Genomic DNA, 19,887 nt, shown 5'->3' on the forward strand with positions numbered 1-19,887 from the left:
CATTCCACAAGGGCTCAAGCAACATTGATAGCTTTCTTCAGCAGTATTTCAATTTTGGACATTTGCAGGCTGCTACATAATCTTCCATGTATATGTTTGCCAAACATTATGTAATGACCATGGCATCTAGGTTGGATGCAAATCTGGGGAAGTCAGTTCTGCAGATATTGTTCAAATAGACTCTGAGCTCCACTTTCTATCACTACTGCTTGTGTTTCACCTGAGTGGAATTCACATCTGCAACCACTTAGAGGAAAAAACAGTTACTTACTGGTACTGTTACTGTTTTTTGAGATGTGGGTGCAGATGTGTATTTCACAATCCACCCTTTCTCCCTTCGGCATCAGAATTTCCAGCCTTGGGTTCCAATGTGAAGGTAGTGAGGAGGGTCGGGGCACCACCCCTGTATATAGTCATGGAGGGGCTACTCAGGCCAGGGGGCATGAACATTGCTTTGATGGGTACTGCTAAGTAAAGTTCCCTGCTTTGATTCACTGGACACACTTAAGTGGAATACGTGTCTGCATCCATGTCTCAACACTAACAGCACAGATATATGTAAATAACTCTTTTTCCTGGCATACTGCTCTTAGTTACTTTGGTTGTTGCATTCCCACCACATCCCTCCCATCACTCCATTCCTGACATGCACCTGAGGTGGGGAGAGGGAGTGGGTGGCATAGGGTCACCTATTGTGGCTTTACATCACCCAAGATTGCCCTTCAACAGGGGGCAGGATTCTTTAGGATAATTTTTCAGCCATTTTGTCCTGCCAGACCAGGAGCCAAAGATTGAGACCATGGACTATATAAAAATGGTTTGAAAAGATTAATAATTGCTATTAATCTCAAACAAAATGCCCCAATGTTATGATTACAGTAATGTTTTAATTGTATTAATATAGTATTTGTGAAAATAGAAAACATTACAAATCAAAGATGAATGTTAACTCTTTTCTTCTAAAATATAGGTGAAGTGATTGTAACTACACCACACAGCCTTTTGAGACTGCTTGAACACCATAGCTTATTCTTTCTTAGACTCTGTCATCTTGTTTTTGATGAGGTTGATAACTTGTTCTCTGAAGCTAGCAAACAAGTGAGTATGGTATACATTCAGATAATACACTACTTCAGTAATATACAACTTAAAAGCCTTTAAAGGGGGTGGAGGACAGTGTATAAATATGAAATTTGTATAAAAAGAAAAATTATAGCCCATGATGTAATGCCTAAGTGTGGCATGAATTTAAAAAAAAACAGCCCCTGGATGTGAAGACATATTACGTGGTTTAAAAGAGAGAAACAAAACCCAAACTGCTTTTGCTGCTAAATCTCCACCAATCTTGAACAATGGGTTTCTTTTTCAGATAAAGCAAACGCTTATGTGGGTTTCTCCTCACACCTCTCTCCCTTCTCTTTCCCTTCCACCTTGTTCTTGCTGTTCCTCACTACTCTCAGAAGAGTTATGGGAGACCCTCCACTTCTCCAAAGATCAGCTGCTTTTTCAGTGTGGTGGCTACTGACTCTGAAGAGTAGAAAAGGAAATACCTAATTTATGGGACTAGCATGATGTCATCTTAAGTAATGACTTTCATTCCTGCTACAAGAACCCCTCTCCGATAACTGTTCCATTGAGGTCTTTTCTTTGATTATGACTGGCGGGCCCCTCAGTCTTCATGGCATACAAGGCAGAAATGAGTTCAATCAGACGTTACCACATACCAAATTAAGGAGGTCCAAAATCTCAGTTAGGAAACCTAAACATGTTTTTGCTTTCTGAAAGACATGTAGAAGAGTCCCTGTTTTCTACCCCCTTTCAGAATTCCAGTTTCAGGGGACTTAATTGTTGCGTCTTATACCTCTCAACTTTCTCCCACTCCAGTATCCTCCAAAAAAGTATGAGTCCCCTCTTCTGTCGGCTAAGGGTAGACAAAGGCTAGCTAGCTATCAAGAACTTAACGGTGTAAAACTCAAGAGTCTTCTAGCTTAATTCTTTCCTTAATTCTTTCCTTGTACCCTGTCAATGTGCATGGTTTTTTTTCTCCAGCTCTTTATAGGAGGGGAAGTGTTTTCCAGGCAGAGGAGCCTTTTTAACTTCCTATGAGCGGACTTAACCTTAAAGTTTTTCTTTGGAACTGGCAATATTGGACATTGTTCTTGCTCAACAAAGCAGGATCTCCAGAAAGAGACTCTTGTGGGGTGTGAGCCTGTCTTCCTATCTTTCTATTGAGGGAATTATGGAGTTCTCATAGTACCCAGATGCTAATCTCTCTTTAAGGATAGGTTACCAGAAAGTGCTATGAGGCCAGGAGGTCATTTCCCTGCTTAGGTCCTGTGGTGACTGAGGCTTCTTTAGTCAGAAGTTTTCAATGGAAGTGGAAGGCAGTGTATCTTTAAAAGGTCTCTGACAGAAAGATGGTAGAGAGATTCAAGAAAGAAAATAGCTTTAAGCACATCTTAGCCGATTCTTGAGTTTTCTGCACATAGACTTTTTTGGTACCTAATTACAGATGTGCAAGCAAGGTATCCTTAGTGGATTCTATGTATCAAAGACAATTGGGATTGCCTTTGCCTACTATTAAAATTGTTCTATATATTTTTAGACTTCATAAGTTTGTCCTTTAAAAATACCATCACATAATTTCCACTTTTGGTTGGGATCTTAATGTGGGACAGGTTAGAACTTTCTGGTCTTCTGAAGTACTGTCTGTTGGACATGAGCTTTCCCTTATTTTCTATTCAAACTGCCACTGCTGGCAGTTGACTGACTTGGGCATCATTGTTGACAGCTCAGTCAATTGAATGTAGTTGAAGAAAGCAAAGAAAGTGTTACTTCCATAGAGAAGTGGATGGAGAATATTAAAAGTTTATAATGCCCGGTATGGCCTCAGAATATTGTGTGCAGTATTCGATACCTCATATCAAAAAAGATATTGCCACAATATGTGGTGGGGAAAAAAGGTATGCCACCCTTGTATTTTCCTGATTCTGAGATGTCACCAGGGCTACATTATTGTTCTGTACTGCCAGAGTGGAGGATAGACTTTTTCCCTGAGTATCTTTATTATTCTAATAAAATGTTGACAAACCTTGGCTACTCAGAAGCATTTTTTTCTACTCAAGGCATCATGGTCTTGATGGAGATTAGGAGTGATAACACTTGGGGAATTTCACCTCTTTTTTACACTGTAGCATTATAAGTGTTTCATATAGTGAATTGTATTGAATGTCTCTGCACCAGTTTAAACGTCAAAGTTTAGTCAAGTGAAAGTGAAGGGTCCCAAGCTGTCCCTGCTCCCTAAAAAAGCACTGAATTGTATGGACATGCTTTTTTTCCTGTCTCAAATTCCAGGTTGGTTCAGCACTGGCCTGTTTTGTCTCCTGTGCGGGTTGTTTTCCTGTGGTAGCAGCATGCCACAAGCTCACCTTACTTCACCACTGTGATATTGCATATGCACTCTCTTGTCTAGCCTCCGGGTGGCTCCCTCCACCTTGCTAATTACTTGTACTTGTCCACTATTAACTATCTCCCTACTAGAACTTCTATGTTTGCTGACCCATGTCTTTGGGTTTTTCAGATCCTTCTGGAGTATCACTTGCCACTCTGTCCTGGCCTCCATGTTCCCCAGACGCCAATAGTTCCTTCTGTCAGGGTCATCCTCTTCTCAGTAGCTTTCTCTGAAGGCACCCTCTTATAGTCTTTTTTTTGTTCTTCATCTAAGGAGGGCCCTATGAGATGCTGCCCTGGACAGCTCTTTATAACTTCTGGAGACCATCAGAGACCCAGATTCCTACCATGGTATAGATACTTACCACTGTTGCTAAACACTATCTGGTGATCCTGGGGAGATGACATGAAGTTTTTTCTTCAATAAGCAATACCTTTTTTATTAACAGGGTTTTAGAAGGTGTCTCAAGGATAGGCTGTTTAGCAGAGCCACACTGCTTCTTTCCCATTTTTGAAGCTATCATTTTTGTCTTTTTTGAAGCAGACCTTTTATTGACGGTTGCTTCTTCAGTGGGATTTGTCTTAAGTTTGGATAAGCTATTCTTTTGAGTCCTTGGGAGAAGTATTGCTTAAATTTTAAAGGGACACCAACTTGAAGTCTAATCAGTTTCATCAAATGAATTTGGAATAATTTCACGTCTCTGAACCTCTTGCCAACTTTCATGACACTTGCATTTTAAAGATCTTTTTCTCTGCCTTTTTTCATTGTGAAAGACCCATATAAACTTGAGGGGAAATGTTGAAGCTGGCTATCTATAAAGAGCTTTCAGATAACAGATAAATTGGAGAGAAATGTTTTTCTTTAATCTTTCAGTTATGCTAATTTGTACCGGTAACAAAAGTAGGTAAGCTTTTCATGTAGAATTGTAATTTTTAAATTTTCAGTAACAACCTGTTCTTAAACACTAGTATCACCCCCCACCCATCTCCGTAAATTAGTCATTTTTAAGCATGCATACTTGTTAGTATTTTAGTCAATCCTTGTTCTTCCTCTATTGTGCCCTGAATGGAGTACGTTTTCTCTTAGGAATTTTTTTCCATTAATTGGATATTAAATAAGCACTTGCTTTTGTCCTGATTCATATGAGAGGTTTTTAGAAAGTTCAGTTGTATTTTTGGATGGATGCAACAAAGATAAAACAGGCCCTAAAACTTTCATTGCCATTTGACTTAAACTGTAATCTATAGGTTTGTGAGCAGGCTGGTTGTCTGCAGCCAAAAGTTTGTAAGGCGTTATCCAATTATAGAGGTGTCTTAGCTTTATGAACTTCACAGGCTAATACATGTGCACTAGAGACTTGCAAAGGGTGGATTCATCTCTCCCCACAGATTTTTGTGTGTTAGTAATAGTTTATCTTGTAATATCAAAGGATGCCTTTTTTCTAACAAGATTCTCCAAGTGGCTCACCAAAGTAAGCCTTCCACTTAACAGATGCAGCAAACAGTAAGCTACCTGTATTGATTATGGGCTTGTGTACACAGTGCATTAGTCTGCACCAGAGGAGTGTAAATTCGAGTGCTCACTAGTGTGTTGCACACAAACTGTTTCATGTGGACCCTGCTGGTGTTCACTAAAAGTCCCCCCTAGTGAGTGTTAATGTAGTCTCAACACACACTAGGAAACTTTTTTTGTATGCCAGCAGGGTCCACATGGGACAGTTAATGCAGGACATGCTAGTTGCACACTAGAATTTACATCCCTCTGGTGTGGACTAAAGCATTGTGTAAACAAGCCCTATTCCTGTTTATAGGCTGTGAGAAGAGGGACTTATTACCAGGCAGAATTATTCCCTGGTAATATTTTGTCTTTTTACTCTCTTCTCACATACTAAATATCCACTTTCCCCTCTGTTTCAAGATGCTGCTTGACCCAGTATTTGTACTATAAAAAATAGTTCTTCTTGCTTTGGAAGTATCTAACAGGGAAGAGGTGTATGGGTGCTTATATATGAATAGCAATTCTTTTGCTTTCTTGCTGGATCAATGCTACTTCCACTGACTTTTTCTGGTCATAGAACGGAACAAAAGAAAATTTGCCAAAAAGAAATTCATACTCCTGTTTTATAGATATTTACTATATTAGAGTATTACAAGAAAACAATTACTATTGAAGAGCAGGAATCGGCACCACATCAGATTATTGCTGTTGGAAGTCATTGGAGTAAACATATAGAACATTTAACAAAAGAATTCATGAATGATCCTTACATTGTGATAACAGCTATGGAAGAAGCTTCCATATATGGAAATGTGCAACAGGTAAAAACCCAGAGATTATGCTGTTCTTCCAAGTTGAAGTTGTTTAGTGGGATTCTTTAATTTATATTTAGTGGCAGTTTGCATTATATTGACAAGTTATGTGCGCACATGTATCTATTTTATTTGATCAAAAATAAGAAAACATTCTATAGTTTTACCATAGTAGGATGTAGAAAAGATAACAAGGGAAGCTTATTTCTGAAATGGTAACAGAAGAAAACTTCAGAATATATGCAAAAATGTGTATGTTCAGTGTTTAATTTGAGATTTTAATAGTACAAAGTCTGTAGATGGATTGCTGAAAATTTCTACAGCTATGCTTTGTAGGGGCTACGTGCTACAGATAAGGTCTTTCATTATTATTTATGACTTATAAGTTTCAGTTAGGGTAACTTTATTCTGCTAGGCCAGGGGTGGCCAACCTGAGCCTGAGAAGGAGCCAGAATTTACCAATGTATATTGCCAAAGAGCCACAGTTATGTCAGTAGCCCACCATCAGCTCCCCCACCCTACTCCCAGCACCTCCCACCCACCGGCAGCCCTGCTGATCAGTGCCTCCCCCTCCCTCCTCGCACCTCCCTCCCCGCACTTCCTGGTCATCTGTTTTGTGGTGTGCAGGAGGCTCTGGGGCGGGGAGGGGGGAGAAGCAAGGGCACTGCAGGCTCGGGAGGAGGCGGGAAGGGGTGGAGTGGGGGCAGGGTTTGTGGCAGAGCCAGAAGTTGAGCAGTGAGCAACCCCCGGCACATTGGAAATTTGGCGCCTGTAGCCCCAGCCCCAAAGTCGGTGCCTATACAAAGAGCTGCATATTAACTTCTGAAGAGCCGCATGTGGCTCCAGAGCCACAGGTTGGCCACCCCTGTTCTAGCCTAAATTCCCCTTGCACTTTCAGTTGTATGTAATATTCACTTCCTATTTTCTAACTTTTGTTCAGTGTTCTGTTTTATTTATTTAGATATGACACATGGGGGAGGAAATGCCTATCCAGAGCGCTAGACACCCTTAACATAATTTTAAAAATACAATCAGCTTCCCCCAACACAAATAACCAGCAGTGACATTAAATCAAACAGTATTTCAAGATATTTACTAGGGCTGTCAATTAATTGTGGTTAACTCACACGATTAACTAAAAAAAATTAATCGCGATTAATCGCAGTTTTAACCATACAGTTAAACAAGAGAATACCAATTTAAATTTACTAAATATTTTGGATGTTTTTCTACATTTTCATATATATTGTAATTTAAATCTGTGTATATTTTTTATTACAAATATTTGAACTGTAAAAACGATAAATAGTATTTTTCAATTGGCGTCATATAAGTACTGTTGTGCAATATTTGTCTTGAAAGTGTAACTTACAAATGCAGATCTTTTACGTAACTGCACTCAAAAACAATTAAATCTTTAGATCCTACAAGTCTACTCAGTCCTACTTCTTATTCTGCCAATCACTAAGACAAACAAGTTTGTTTACATTTACAGGAGATAACGCTTCCCTCTTCTTGTTTACAATGTCACCAGAAAGTGAGAACAGGTGTTCGCATGGCACTTTTATAGCCGGCATTGCAAGGTATTTACGTGTCAAATATGCTAAACGTTCGTATGCCCCTTCATGCTTTGGGCTCTATTCCAGAGGACATGCTTCCATGCTGATGACACTCGTTTAAAAAAAAAAAAAAAAGTGTTAATTAAATTTGTGACTTTACTCCTTGGGGGAGAATTGTATGTCCCCTGCTCTGTTTTACCCGCATTTTGCCATACATTTCATGTTATAGCAGTCTCAGATGATGACTCGGCACGTTTTTCATTTTAAGAACACTTTCACTGCAGATTTGACAAACGCAAAGAAGGTACCAATGTGAGATTTCTAAAAATAGCTACAGCACTCGACCCAAGGTTTAAGAATCTGAAGTGCTTTCAAAATCTGAGAGGGATGAGGTGTGGAGCATGGTTTCAGAAGTCTTAAAAGAGCAACACTCTGATGCGGAAACTACAGAACTTGAACCACCAAAAAAGAAAATCAGCCTTCTGTTGGTGGCATCTGACTCAGATAATGAAAATGAATATGCGTCAGTCTGCACTGCTTTGGATTATTATCGAGCAGAACCCTTCATCAGCATGGATGCACGTCCCCTAGAATGGTGGTTGAAGCATGAAGGGACATATGAATCTTTAGCACATGTGGCACGTAAATATCTTGCGATGCTAGCTACAACAGTGTTATGAGAACACCTGTTCTCACTTTCAGGTGATATTGTAAACAAGAAGCAGGCAGCATTAGCTCTTGCAAATGTAATCAGACTTGTTTGTCTGAGAGATTGGATGAACAAGAAGTAGGACTGAGTGGACTTGAAGACTCTTAAAATTTTACATGTTTTATTTTTGAATGCAGGTTTTTTTGTATATAATGCTACGATTACAAGTTCAACTTTCATGACAAAGAGATTGCACTACAGTACTTGTATTTGGTGAATTGAAATACTATTTCTTTTGTTTTTTTTACTGTGCAAATATTTGTATTAAAAAAAATATATAAATTGAGCATTGTACACTTTGTATTCTGTGGTGTAATTATGATAAAATAAATAAATAAAGATATCCTATCTCCTAGAACGGGAAGGGACCTTGAAAGGTCATCAAGTCCTGCCTTCACTAGCAGGACCAAGTACTGATTTTTGCCCCAGTTCCCTAAGTAGCCCCCTCAAGGATTGAACTCACAACCCTAGGTTTAGCAGGCCAGTGCTCAAACCACTGAGCTATCCCTCCCCCTGTATTGAAATTAATATATTTGAAAATGTAGTATACATTCAAAAATATTGAAAATAAATGGTATTCTATTGTTTAACAGCGCGATTAATCGTGATTAATTTTTTTAATCGCTTGACAGCCCTAATATTTACAAATACCAGCAGTTATCCATACCCTGTTCCCCAAAACCTGGATGAAAAGATGGGCATTGCAGGGTTCCCTGAAGGTCAGCAAACCTGGGATTTTTTTGGATCAAGGAAAACGTGAATTTTAAAGTTGAGGGCTCCTTGCAGAGAATGTCTGCTAGTAGCTCCCTCTTTTATACTGAGGAGACTCCAGCTCCACAGCCTCTGCTGACTGTCACTGCATATTGTTGTGTTATGCAAGGTGCAGTTCTGTCCCATATTTGGTTTCATTTCAGGGAAGGAGTTGGCATACTTAAAGTGCATTCTAGGTTTAGATGTATTACTAATTCCATTGATTTTAAATATAGGAAATGTCACTTGAATCAATAATACAGGTCTGTCACATCTTATGTGCCTTTAACATGCGCGATTTCAACTTTACGCGGTCGGCAAAAACAAAAAAAAACAAAAAAAAGAGATAAACGGTTTTAATACTATACCTGTAGTGCAGGTGATTTTGCCCGCCATTGAACTCAATGGGGTTTTGGCTATATGCGCTTTATGCTTTTCGCTTTATGCGCTAACCGCGGAATGGAACCCCCGCGTAAGATGAGACAGACCTGTATCTCCAAAACCATAATGCATTCTAAGTGCACCTTCTGTATGTGAATAGAAATGTTTGTACAGCCTGTGCACTGTTGCAAAAATTGGGATGAGCTGAGGTGGTGTTGTTTACCATTTGTAGTTATGAACATTTTGAGGATCTCGAGCAACTATTGTATATAGTATAGATATGCCTTAATTGTGTGTAAAAGAATGCATTATCTGTATAGTTACATAAATAGTTACGATACAAAGATTTTATTGGCATGAATTTCGGAGGTAAATTAATAGAAGGGCAGGTACGGTGGTCATAGGTGCATGATAAACCAATTTATCACATGCATATTGCCTTCATGTATGTGGGTGGGTGCTGGCTGTGTGTACCACATATTATGTATTTGTCATGGCAATATTGCCACCAGCTAAACCATCTTATTTACAACAACTCTAGTACAGCATCTAGGATTAGATAGGTGCAGCTTCATAACTAGTATTGATTTATGCTTTTTGTTTCAGGTAGTACTAGTGCAATATATACATGCACAAAATGCTCTGAGAACGAACAGATATATAACAAAATGATAGTATGTTATGAGGCTTCTTTGTTCTAATTGACCTTTTGTCACTTTTATAAGGTGGTGCAACTTTGCTTGAACTGTCAGAGAACCTCTGTATTACTCCAGATACTGGATTTTACTCCCAGTAAAGCTCAAAAGACCCTGATTTTCACTAATTCTGTAGATGAAACAGAAATGGTCTATAAGGTAAGTATTACAGATATTTAAGTACTAATCTATAATGTATGTACTGATGTGGAATGTGTTTTAAGTAGCAACGTACAGTAAGCCATAGTAATATTGTCTTGGCTTCTGAGCAGAGAGGAAGAGTTTGGACTTCTGGAATGGGTTTTTCACTTTGGGAGAGAAATGTTCTCTTCTCAGTTCCTTTGCTCAAACTTTCCAAAGACCTTTTTTAGCCATTTATGTAGTACAATTGAGGTTTCCTAACACTCACATAATATCATGTTTTCAGTTGCAAAAGTTTGGCAAAGTTATAAGCCATTCAGGATGCAATTTTCCATGGTCCATCTCACTGAGGTTGACACTTTTGTTATGGCGGTAAGTTTTAGCAAAAGTTGTTTCCAAGAATGATTCGGAGAAAGTGTTTGGTTCTGTTTTGCCCATGTTCAGTTCTTACAGCCATTTCAGTGAGAGTCCACACAAAAAATTTGGCTAAGTTAAATCTCTGAAAATTGCAATTTATACATGCCTATTTTAATTTTTCACCAGGGATTGGCAACCTTTGGCACGTAGCTTGCCAGGATAGCACCCTGGCAGGCCAGGCCGGTTTGTTTACCTGCCACGACCGGATACAATTGATGTTAATGACAAGAGGGAAGGAAATATTTAGATAAGTACAAAGGTATTCTAGTCAGCAGGGCTTGATGAAATGCATCCTAGGGTCCTTAAGGAAATAGCTGAAACAATTGTCAACGGTTCTGAGATTATCTTTAAGAACTTACGGAAGATGGTAGAGGTCCGAGAGGACTGGAGAAGGGCAAACATAGTGCCTATCTTTAAAAAGCTGAACAAAGAGGAATTATCAACCAGTCAGCCTAACTTTGATACCTGCAAAGATACTGGTACAAATTCTTAAGCAAATATTTTGTTAGCACCTAGAGTATAACAGGGTTATAAGGAATAGCTAACATGAATTTGTCAAGAACAAATCATGCCAAGCCAACCTAATTTCTTCCTTTGATAGGGTTAGTGGATAGGGGGAAGCAGTAGATGGGATAGATCTTTATTTTAGTAAGGCTTTTGACACAGTCCCACATGACATTTTCATAAGCAAGCTAGGGAAATGTGGTCTAGATGAAATTACTATAAGGTGGGTGCAAAACTGTTTGAAAGACCACACTCAGAGTAGTTATCAATGGGTTACTGTCGAATTAGGGGGACATACTGGTGGGGTCCCATAGGGATATGTCCTGGCTCAGGTACTATTCAGTATCTTAATTAGTGATTTGAATAATGGAATGGAGAATATGCTCTCAAAATTTGTGGATGACACCAAGCTGGGAACAGTTGGCACTTTGGAGGACAGGGTTAGAATTCAAAATCATCTTGATAAATTAGAGAATTGGTCTGAAATTAACAAGGTGACATTCAATAAAGACACATGCAAAGTACTACACTTCAGGAAAGATCAAAATCACAACTACAAGATGGGGAATAAGTGGCTAGACAGTAGTTCTGCTGAAAAGAATCTGGGGTTTATAATGGATCACAAATTGAATACGAGTCAACGATGTGATGCAGTTATGAAAAAGGCTAATATAATTCTGGAGTGTATTAATGGGAGTGTTGTATGTATGACATGGGAGGTAACTGTTCTGCTGTACTTGGTACTAGTGAGGTCTTCGAGTGATGTCACTGTGGGTGCTCCACTTCAGGTGTTCGTGCACCCCTGTGCTCGTAATTGGAGATTTGTGGTAGCCGTGTCCAGTTGTCTCTCATATGTGGTTCCCCTTTCACGTGACTTCAGGTGGTTATCTGGTGCTGTACGCCCACCCCCCACTCAGTTCCTTCTCTGCTGTCTTTGGCTTGAGTCAGAGAAGCTAGCCAGCACCTCAGGGCAGGTCTTCGCTACGGGGGGGGGTGTCGATTTAAGATACGCAAATTCAGCTACGCAAATAGCGTAGCTGAATTCGACGTATCGCAGCCGACTTACCCCGCTGTAGGGATGGCGGCAAAATCGACCTCTGCGGTTTCCCGTCGATGGTGCTTACTCCCACCTCCGCTGGTGGAGTAAGAGCGTCGATTTGGGGATCGATTGTTGCGTCCCGGTGGGACGCGATAAATCGATCCCCGAGAGGTCGATTTCTACCCGCCAATTCAGGTGTCCTTTACTATTAGCAAAGTTTTCGCTAGTTAGCTGTAGTTTCTTAGTTGTTTAATTCTTCCACGTTAATTTTCTTTTTGAGGGGGGGGGGGAAAATCTTTCCCCTTAGATTAGAAGATAGCTTTCCAGTTGGTATCAGTTAGAGTACAAATTTTAGTTTTCCCTCTTGGGGGGGAAACACTCCTCTGAGGGGAATGGCCGGTTCCCTGGGCTTTAAATGCTAGCTCACCTGCAGACTTTCAATACCTGTCTCAGACGGACACTCAGTGTGTTTGCTGCCTCGGCAAGAGACACGTTCCTCAAAAGTGCTTGCACTGTCACAACCTAAAAGTCCGGACCAGGAAAGCAAGAGACCTACAATTCAAAATCCTTCTCAGGGAGAAGTCTCTCTCTGTCCGGCCTCTAAGCCCAAAGCAAGGACACCTTCAGGACAGAGGTCACCCATGGCAACCTCTGACAGGGGCCCTGCTTCCACGGATCAGACTCAGGACCACCTCGCTAAGAAGGTGGCAAAAATAAAAGTGAGTCACCACTTCTCCATCCCGGGAATCAGCCAAGAAATAGCATTTCTCAAATGGGTAAACCCCATTGGTACCGCCTTTTCTGTGTCCAAAGTTGTGGGACCTTCAGGTACCATGGGTACCAGGAGAGCAAAAGACCCCAAGCGGGCTAGCTGTGATACAGGCAATAAGAGGAAACTGAAACCCCATGCTATCAGCACTTCCGCAGATGATGGCGTCACCTAGTGCTGGCACCACTCACTTGGTGCACTCACCGCACTGACAATCATGCTGCAATAGTTAGTACTGACCACTATGACTTCAACGGTACTGATACCACCAACATGGCAGCAATTCCTGTGTCAAAAAGATCTCGTTATCATCTCGATGCCGTAGTCTCCTATTCTCGGTACCGACATTACTCCAGCACGCTTGGTACTAAGCCATCTCATCACTCTCCCTCGATCCGTTTCCCCCATTCTCAAGTGATGAAGAGGATGAAGGGGAAATATGCTCTCCACAACATTCTTCCCCCGTTCATACTCTCATCAGACCAGATCCCCTGCACAGAAGATACTCTGCTGAACCTCAGGATCATCACTGGTATGGGCTTCCATGGATGCCACTGATTTCCTTTCCGGCAGAGTGGCCATATTGGAGCCCATGGGTGGCATGCCCTCCCCCAACATGCTCCCCTCCTCCCCCCCCAAACTTGCCAGCCCACCCAAAGTGAGCACACATCATTCACCTTCATCTTCGGTACCAGGACCATCCGAACCTACAGAATAGGGGGCTGAAGAGGAGGAAGAATTCTCTGACCAGGAGACGACACCAGCAACCCACTTCTCATCTTCCCCCGATGACCCCATCATGCCATCACCTCCCAATACGGGAGATGATTCCAAACAATTTCAGGACCTTTATAATAGAGTTCTGAGCTCACTGGTGGTTTCACTGGAAGAAGTCCAGGAAGCATAGCATAAACTCCTAGACATTTTACAGACATTGACCTCGTCCAAAATCACTCTTCCCATGAGTGATGCGATTATGGAACCAGTTAAGTCAATCTGGCAGACACCAGCAACAATCCCACCTACTTGCAAGAGGTCTGATTAAAAAAATAGGAAGGAAGGAAACAGTTCCTCTTCTTGCACCCAATGTCAAATTCTTTGGTGGTGGATACGGTCAGTGAACGGGGCAGATAACACCCCAAAAATACACCATATGACAGGGATTGGAAGAGACTCTATCTTTTTGGCCATAAGGCATACTCTGCCACTCTACACCTCAGGATTACGAAGCATTACTCGCCAAGTATGACCACAGTAACTACTCCAAACTCTCAGAATTTATTCCTGAAGAGAAAAAAGAACAATTGAAGTCCATTCTTTCAGAAAGGCATCTCATTACCAGGACTGCATTACGGACCGCCCTGGATTCTGCAGACACGGCAGCCAGGTCCGTAACCACTGCGGAAGTGATGCGAAGGGCTTCTTGGTTATACCTTTCTGGATTTCTCAGAGAGGTGCAATTGATGCTTGAAGATCTTCCATTTGAAGGACCAAAACTTCCTGCAGCCAAAACAGACAAGTCCCTTCACATGCTCAAGGAATTGAGGGCGACACTGAGATCCCTAGGCATCTATATATCTGGGACCAAGAAAAGACAGGGTAAATACTATAACCCACAGAGATTCCAGTTCGCTTCTTATACACAGCCCCGCAGACAATATGAACAACAGGGCTGAAAACAGATATCTCCAAGGAGGCGACACCTCCCACCGCCATCTGCTATGTCTCAACAACCAATATCTAAACAGCAAATTTGAGACTTTGGTCGAGAGTCTGAGATCCCCCCCATATCTTTCAGTGTTAGAACCGCCGATCATCTCCCAACCATTTGGAGATTGTTTAACTCCTTTTTAACCAATCTGGCAGTCCATCACAACGCTACCACCAGTGCAAGAACTAGAATTAATTGGAGCCTACCTCAATTCCCCTGAGGCGACGCCCTCTCTACCACAACAATTCCTAACTTTAACCAATCTGATCTCCACAACACTAAACAGTCTGCAGGTAACTGCCAGGACTTGTTTGCAACTGTTGCGCCATATAGCTGCCATCACTTTCGTCATCAAACATGCAAGACTACACATACAGTATCTACAATCCTCGCTCCGGACAACCTTTATCCTGCACAGACACAATATAAACAAACACCGCACAATGCCAAACAAGATAAAATACTCCCAACTCTGGTGGACACAACCAGACAACATCTGCATGGGGTGCCTTTTGTAGAGAATCCCCCTACAATGACCATCATAACAGACACGCTATTCATAGGTTGGGTAGCACATCTGAACTTACATTTTATCCCAGGGCTGTTGAGTCCCTTCTGCACATAAATATTTTACAACTATTAGCCGTTCACAATTTGTACTCCCACTTCTTACCCATCACCAAAGGCAAGACCATATAAGTCCTCACAGACAACTTGGCATGCATCTTTTATGTAAACAGATAAGGGGGGGAGCACTCTCACACTCCCTATGCATAGAAGCCATACAGTTCTGGCACTGGTGCATCACACACACGATCCACCTCACAGCATCATACCTACCTGGATGCCAAAACACCACAGCAGATGCACTAAGCAGGAATTTTTCTCAGGACCACGAGTGGGAACTGGACACGTGTGCTACACTATGTATTCATATAGGAAGATCTAGATGACCTTGTAAACTGGAGTAATAGTAATAGGATGAAATTTAATAGTGAAAAGTACAAGGTCATGCATTTAGGGATTAATAACAAGAATTTTGGTTATAAATTGGGGACACATCAGTTGGAAGTAACAGAGGAGGAGAAAGACCTCGGAGTATTTGGTTGATCACAGGATGACTATGAGCCGCCAATGTGATATGGCCGTTAAAAAAGCTAATGCGGTCTTGGGATGCATCAGGTGAGGTATTTCCAGTAAAGATAAGGAGGTGTTAGTACCATTATACAAGGCACTGGTGAGACCTCATCTGGAATATTGTGTGCAGTTCTGGTCTCCCATGTTTAAGAAGGATGAATTCAAACTAGAACAGGTACAGAGAAGGGCTACTAGGATGATCCGAGGAATGGAAAACCTGTCTTATGAAAGGAGACTCAAAGACTTGGTTTGTTTAGCCCTAACCAAAAGAAGGCTGAGGGCAGATATGCTTGCTCTTTACAAATATATCACAGGGATAAATATCAGGAAGGGAGAGGAATTATTTAAGCTTAGTACCAGTGTGGACACAAGAACAAATGGATATAAACTGGACATGAGGAAGTTTAGACTTGAAATTAGATGAAGGTTTCTAACCATTAGAGGAGTGAAGTTCTGGAACAGCCTTCCAAGGGGAATAGTGGGGGCAAAAGACATATCTGGCGTCAAGACTAGGCTTGATAAGTTTATGGAGGGGATGGTATGATGGGATAGCCTAATTTTGGCAATTAATTGATCTTTGATTATTAGCAGGTAAATTTGCCCAATGGTCTGTGATGGGATGTTAGATGGGGTGGGATCTGAGTTACGACAGAGAATTCTTTCCTGGGTGCTGGCTGGTGAGTTTTGCCCACATGCTCAGGGTTTAACTGATCGTCATATTTGGGGTCGGGAAGGAATTTTCCTCCAGGGCAGATTGGCAGAGGCCCTGGAGGTTTTTTGCCTTCCTCTGCAGCGTGGGGAACGGGTCACTTGCGGGAGGATTCTCTGCACCTTGAGGTCTTTAAACCATGATTTGAGGACTTCAGTAACTCAGACATCGGTTAGGAGTTTGTTATAGGAGTGGGTGGGTGAGATTCTGTGGCCTGCGTTGTGCAGGAGGTCAGACTAGGTCCCTTAAAATCTAAGCATTGGGGGTTACCAACAGTAGACCTTTTTGCAACTGCACAGAATGCTGAATGTCCGCAGTTTTGCTCCAGAGCAGGGCTGGGCCTTTACTCATTAGGCGATGCCTTTCTTATAAAATGGGACGCTCCCCTCCTATATGCCTTTCCTCCCACCCCTCTCCTAGCGCTGGTGCTTCACAAGATCAGACTGGAAAAGTCCAAAGTTATCCTTATAGCCCCCACGTGGCTCCAACAAACCTGGTTCCCTTACACAGGCAACCTTAATTTTGCCACATCTTCACTTTTGAGTGTTTGACTTTTAAATCTCAACACTCTTTTCCAAGTGAGTTTTTGTATGTAATTTCATTTACAGTATGCACATAGTTTCTATTTCAAAAGATGACTAAAAATAGCAAAAGCACAAAGAACACTTAATCAGATATAGCATTCCTTTCTGAGCTCCAGCAAAACATTTTTATCTTCATATTTCCAGCCAAGTAGCATTGGTTTGTCTCATTCCCCAAGAACATTAAAACCCTTGTTTAAGGTTTCAGCTTGACAGTCACTCAGTCAGAATTCTCAGGTATCAGTCAAAAATCATATCCCCTAAGCCAGTGTAGTCCACCTGTCATTGCGTGGCTTCACGGGTCTTATTACATTTGAAAATAACCTCTGCATTTGAGACAAAACAGTGTGGCAACAGTAGTCTACTCGAGAATCTTAATCACGTAATCATAAGCTCTATCTTTGTGAAATTGGGAGGTATAAAGTAGCTTTTATGCTTTATGTAGTTGAGATAGGACATTTCAAATAGGTGACTTTTCAGTTAATCGTTCTTACATTTTTGCCAGCTTAGTTTCACGTTCGACTGTTAGTAAGTGTTTTAAGCCATGTGTGCCAAATCAGTTGAAAAATATTTTAAGTGGAATATTGTTAACAAAAATGTTGAAACAGAATTTTGTAGTACAGGTTGAAGTGGAATACTAATTCAAGAGGACCCTCTTTAAAAATTGAATATTTCAATTATTAAAAACTTGCTATTTAAAGAGATCCATTTTCCTGATTCAATCATTTGGCCTCTGGCAGCTGGCCCTATTACAGTCATTTGTTTAATTAGTGCCTAGATAGAAAATTACTTGACATGCTACACATCTGTGCCTTGAGGTATCAAAAAGTACCAGTGTGCTCCTTTTGGCTGAGTAGAGTTTGAAAGGAAAAAATCTGAATGTGTAATAAAAAATTGCAGATAAAAATAGTAACATTTATTTCATTATGTGATGCACCCCATGAGCGTTAATATATCTGGAAAATTGTTAAAATATTAGTAGCAGAAAATCCTGTACATGCACAGGATGCAATTTTTGAATACTTTTGATAATTTGAGAAGGTTTTTTTTCTAACTTTAATCAGAATGGAGGACTAAGTCCACAGAAAGTTGAAATCTTCTGTAGAAGCTATTTTTGGGTTACCCATGCACTCAAAAAACATCAGACATTTTAGTTGGTAAGACAGCCCATTTCTTCACAAAAATGTTTAGAGTTCTGATCATTTTTATATCAGAGGATTGACTTTAAATAAGAAAAACACCATATTTATTTTAATAAACAAAACGTCTGTTTACCTAAAAATGTTAAACTAAAGAATGATTGAAGTTAAAGTTATAAAGCAGAGTTATTTCTAAATAGAAGATTTTGTGGGTACCCCTGTCACATATGAGCCCAGGAGGTATGCAATGTACCAGTAGAACAAGAAGACTTTGTTTCAGCTAGAGTAATAACTGGTAATCAGATTTCATTTGTGTAATATACTTCTGGAAAAACTCATAACTCTTATGTTTCATCATTAGGCAGTGGTGAGTAGTTCCATATTCTGCTTGAAAGTACACAAAGAAATTGAATTTCATTTCAAATATGCTGTAGAGCAATGGAAAAAAATTTTTAGTTCTGGCAGCCATGTTGTGTTAGGTAAGTACATTCCTTTTTTAGTTTGTCATTTAAAATTTTTTGGGGTCTTTGCTTTAACATTGTTTTTAAAGAATATGTCTCCAGCCAGTGGTATTTCATAGTTGAGTCTATATAAGAACTCATGGATAAATGTTTAATTTAGTTACGTTACTAAAATGAGAGTGCAGCTTAAGAATGCCACTAAAAGTTTCATTTGCCAATTCTTGGCTATATGTCACTTTTTGTGTGTGGATCATGCACCACTCTAAATACTCATTTCTAGGTTATGCCAGATTTTCTACAGGAGGCAACTGGCTCTGAATTTGGTCTGGTGTGGATTAGTAACTCAGATAAAAGCTGCCTCATTCTCAGTGAAGCTGACTCAAGCTATGGAAGCTCTTTGGTAGAGTCACAATATGGGGCCAGGAGGTACTTTTCTTCCCTTTTGTCCCTTTTGTTTCACTGCTGGGCAACTTTTTATAGTGTACTTACTCTTACTGTCTTAAAGTTGAAGTCTTTCCTCCTGTTTTTTAAAACAGTCTTCTTAGCCATTTATGTATTACAACATTTTCATAGTGGTCTGGTTGCTAGTGCTCATACAAAAGCTTGTCCTTTGATCTCCTGGCTTGCACCTGGGCTTCAGCGGTTGTGGTTGTCTCCACACTTTATTTTAACAGGGAAAAAAAATCAGTCATTTGGATATCAAGCAGTTTGACAGTCAGAATCCTATGCATTCTCAAAAGCACACCTTTGAAAATAAAGGATTGCAAAGCTGTATTTTCATATACTCAAGAAGATAATTTGTGGCTTCATTACGACAAGTAAAGATTAATTGGTAAAGTGTCTTGTCAACTATACCAGTAAAATGGGATGAATATCCTTGCTTTTCTTTTACTCTACTTCTACTCTGAAAATAGTCTCTTCCTTTTTAATCACAGTGAACAGTTCCAAAAACATTCTCTTTCTGCTTTAATGGTTCTGGAGTCATGAAAGACAGAGAATGTTCTTATAAGAGATTTTTATTTGGCATTTGCTGGCTTCCAAGAACAATATAGTCTCTTCCAGGGTGATGCTGTCATGACTAAAACTTGATATCAAAAGTCTTCTTAAAAATCTTAAGTATCTGATACTTGCTGCAGTGTGACTTGCTTTTCCCAATAAACCTTCGTCAGTAATGCACTGGCCAGATAAATTGGAACTGACTTCCATCTAGATTGACTTTCTCAAGTGCCTTTTAAATTAAATTAAATTAAATTAAAGGAGATATCCCATCTCCTAGACCTGGAAGGGACCTTGAAAGGTCATCGAGTCCAGCCCCCTGCCTTCACTAGCAGGACCAAGTACTGATTTTGCCCCAGATCCCTAAGTGGCCCCCTCAAGGATTGAACTCGCAACCCTGGGTTTAGCAGGCTAATGCTCAAACCACTG

At 40.5% G+C, this 19,887-nt stretch overlaps 1 protein-coding gene across 19 annotated transcripts in view; it reads left to right on the top strand.

Annotated features, from left to right (window-relative positions):
* The window catches only part of TDRD12 (tudor domain containing 12), a 153,924-nt gene that overhangs the window by 52,244 nt on the left and 81,793 nt on the right, over positions 1–19,887 (top strand). For 18 of the 19 annotated variants that reach the window (XM_065567160.1, XM_065567159.1, XM_065567165.1 and 15 more), the window contains 4 exons: positions 971–1,098; positions 5,578–5,769; positions 9,885–10,013; positions 18,363–18,480. In XM_065567160.1, the coding sequence (XP_065423232.1) occupies positions 971–1,098; positions 5,578–5,769; positions 9,885–10,013; positions 18,363–18,480 (567 nt within the window). The remainder of the gene's footprint in view (positions 1–970; positions 1,099–5,577; positions 5,770–9,884; positions 10,014–18,362; positions 18,481–19,887) is intronic. The other variant, XM_065567172.1, reaches the window with a different exon arrangement.

The sequence above is a fragment of the Chrysemys picta genome, chromosome 14, assembly GCF_011386835.1.
Source record: "Chrysemys picta bellii isolate R12L10 chromosome 14, ASM1138683v2, whole genome shotgun sequence".
In the NCBI taxonomy this organism is placed as follows: domain Eukaryota; kingdom Metazoa; phylum Chordata; order Testudines; family Emydidae; genus Chrysemys; species Chrysemys picta.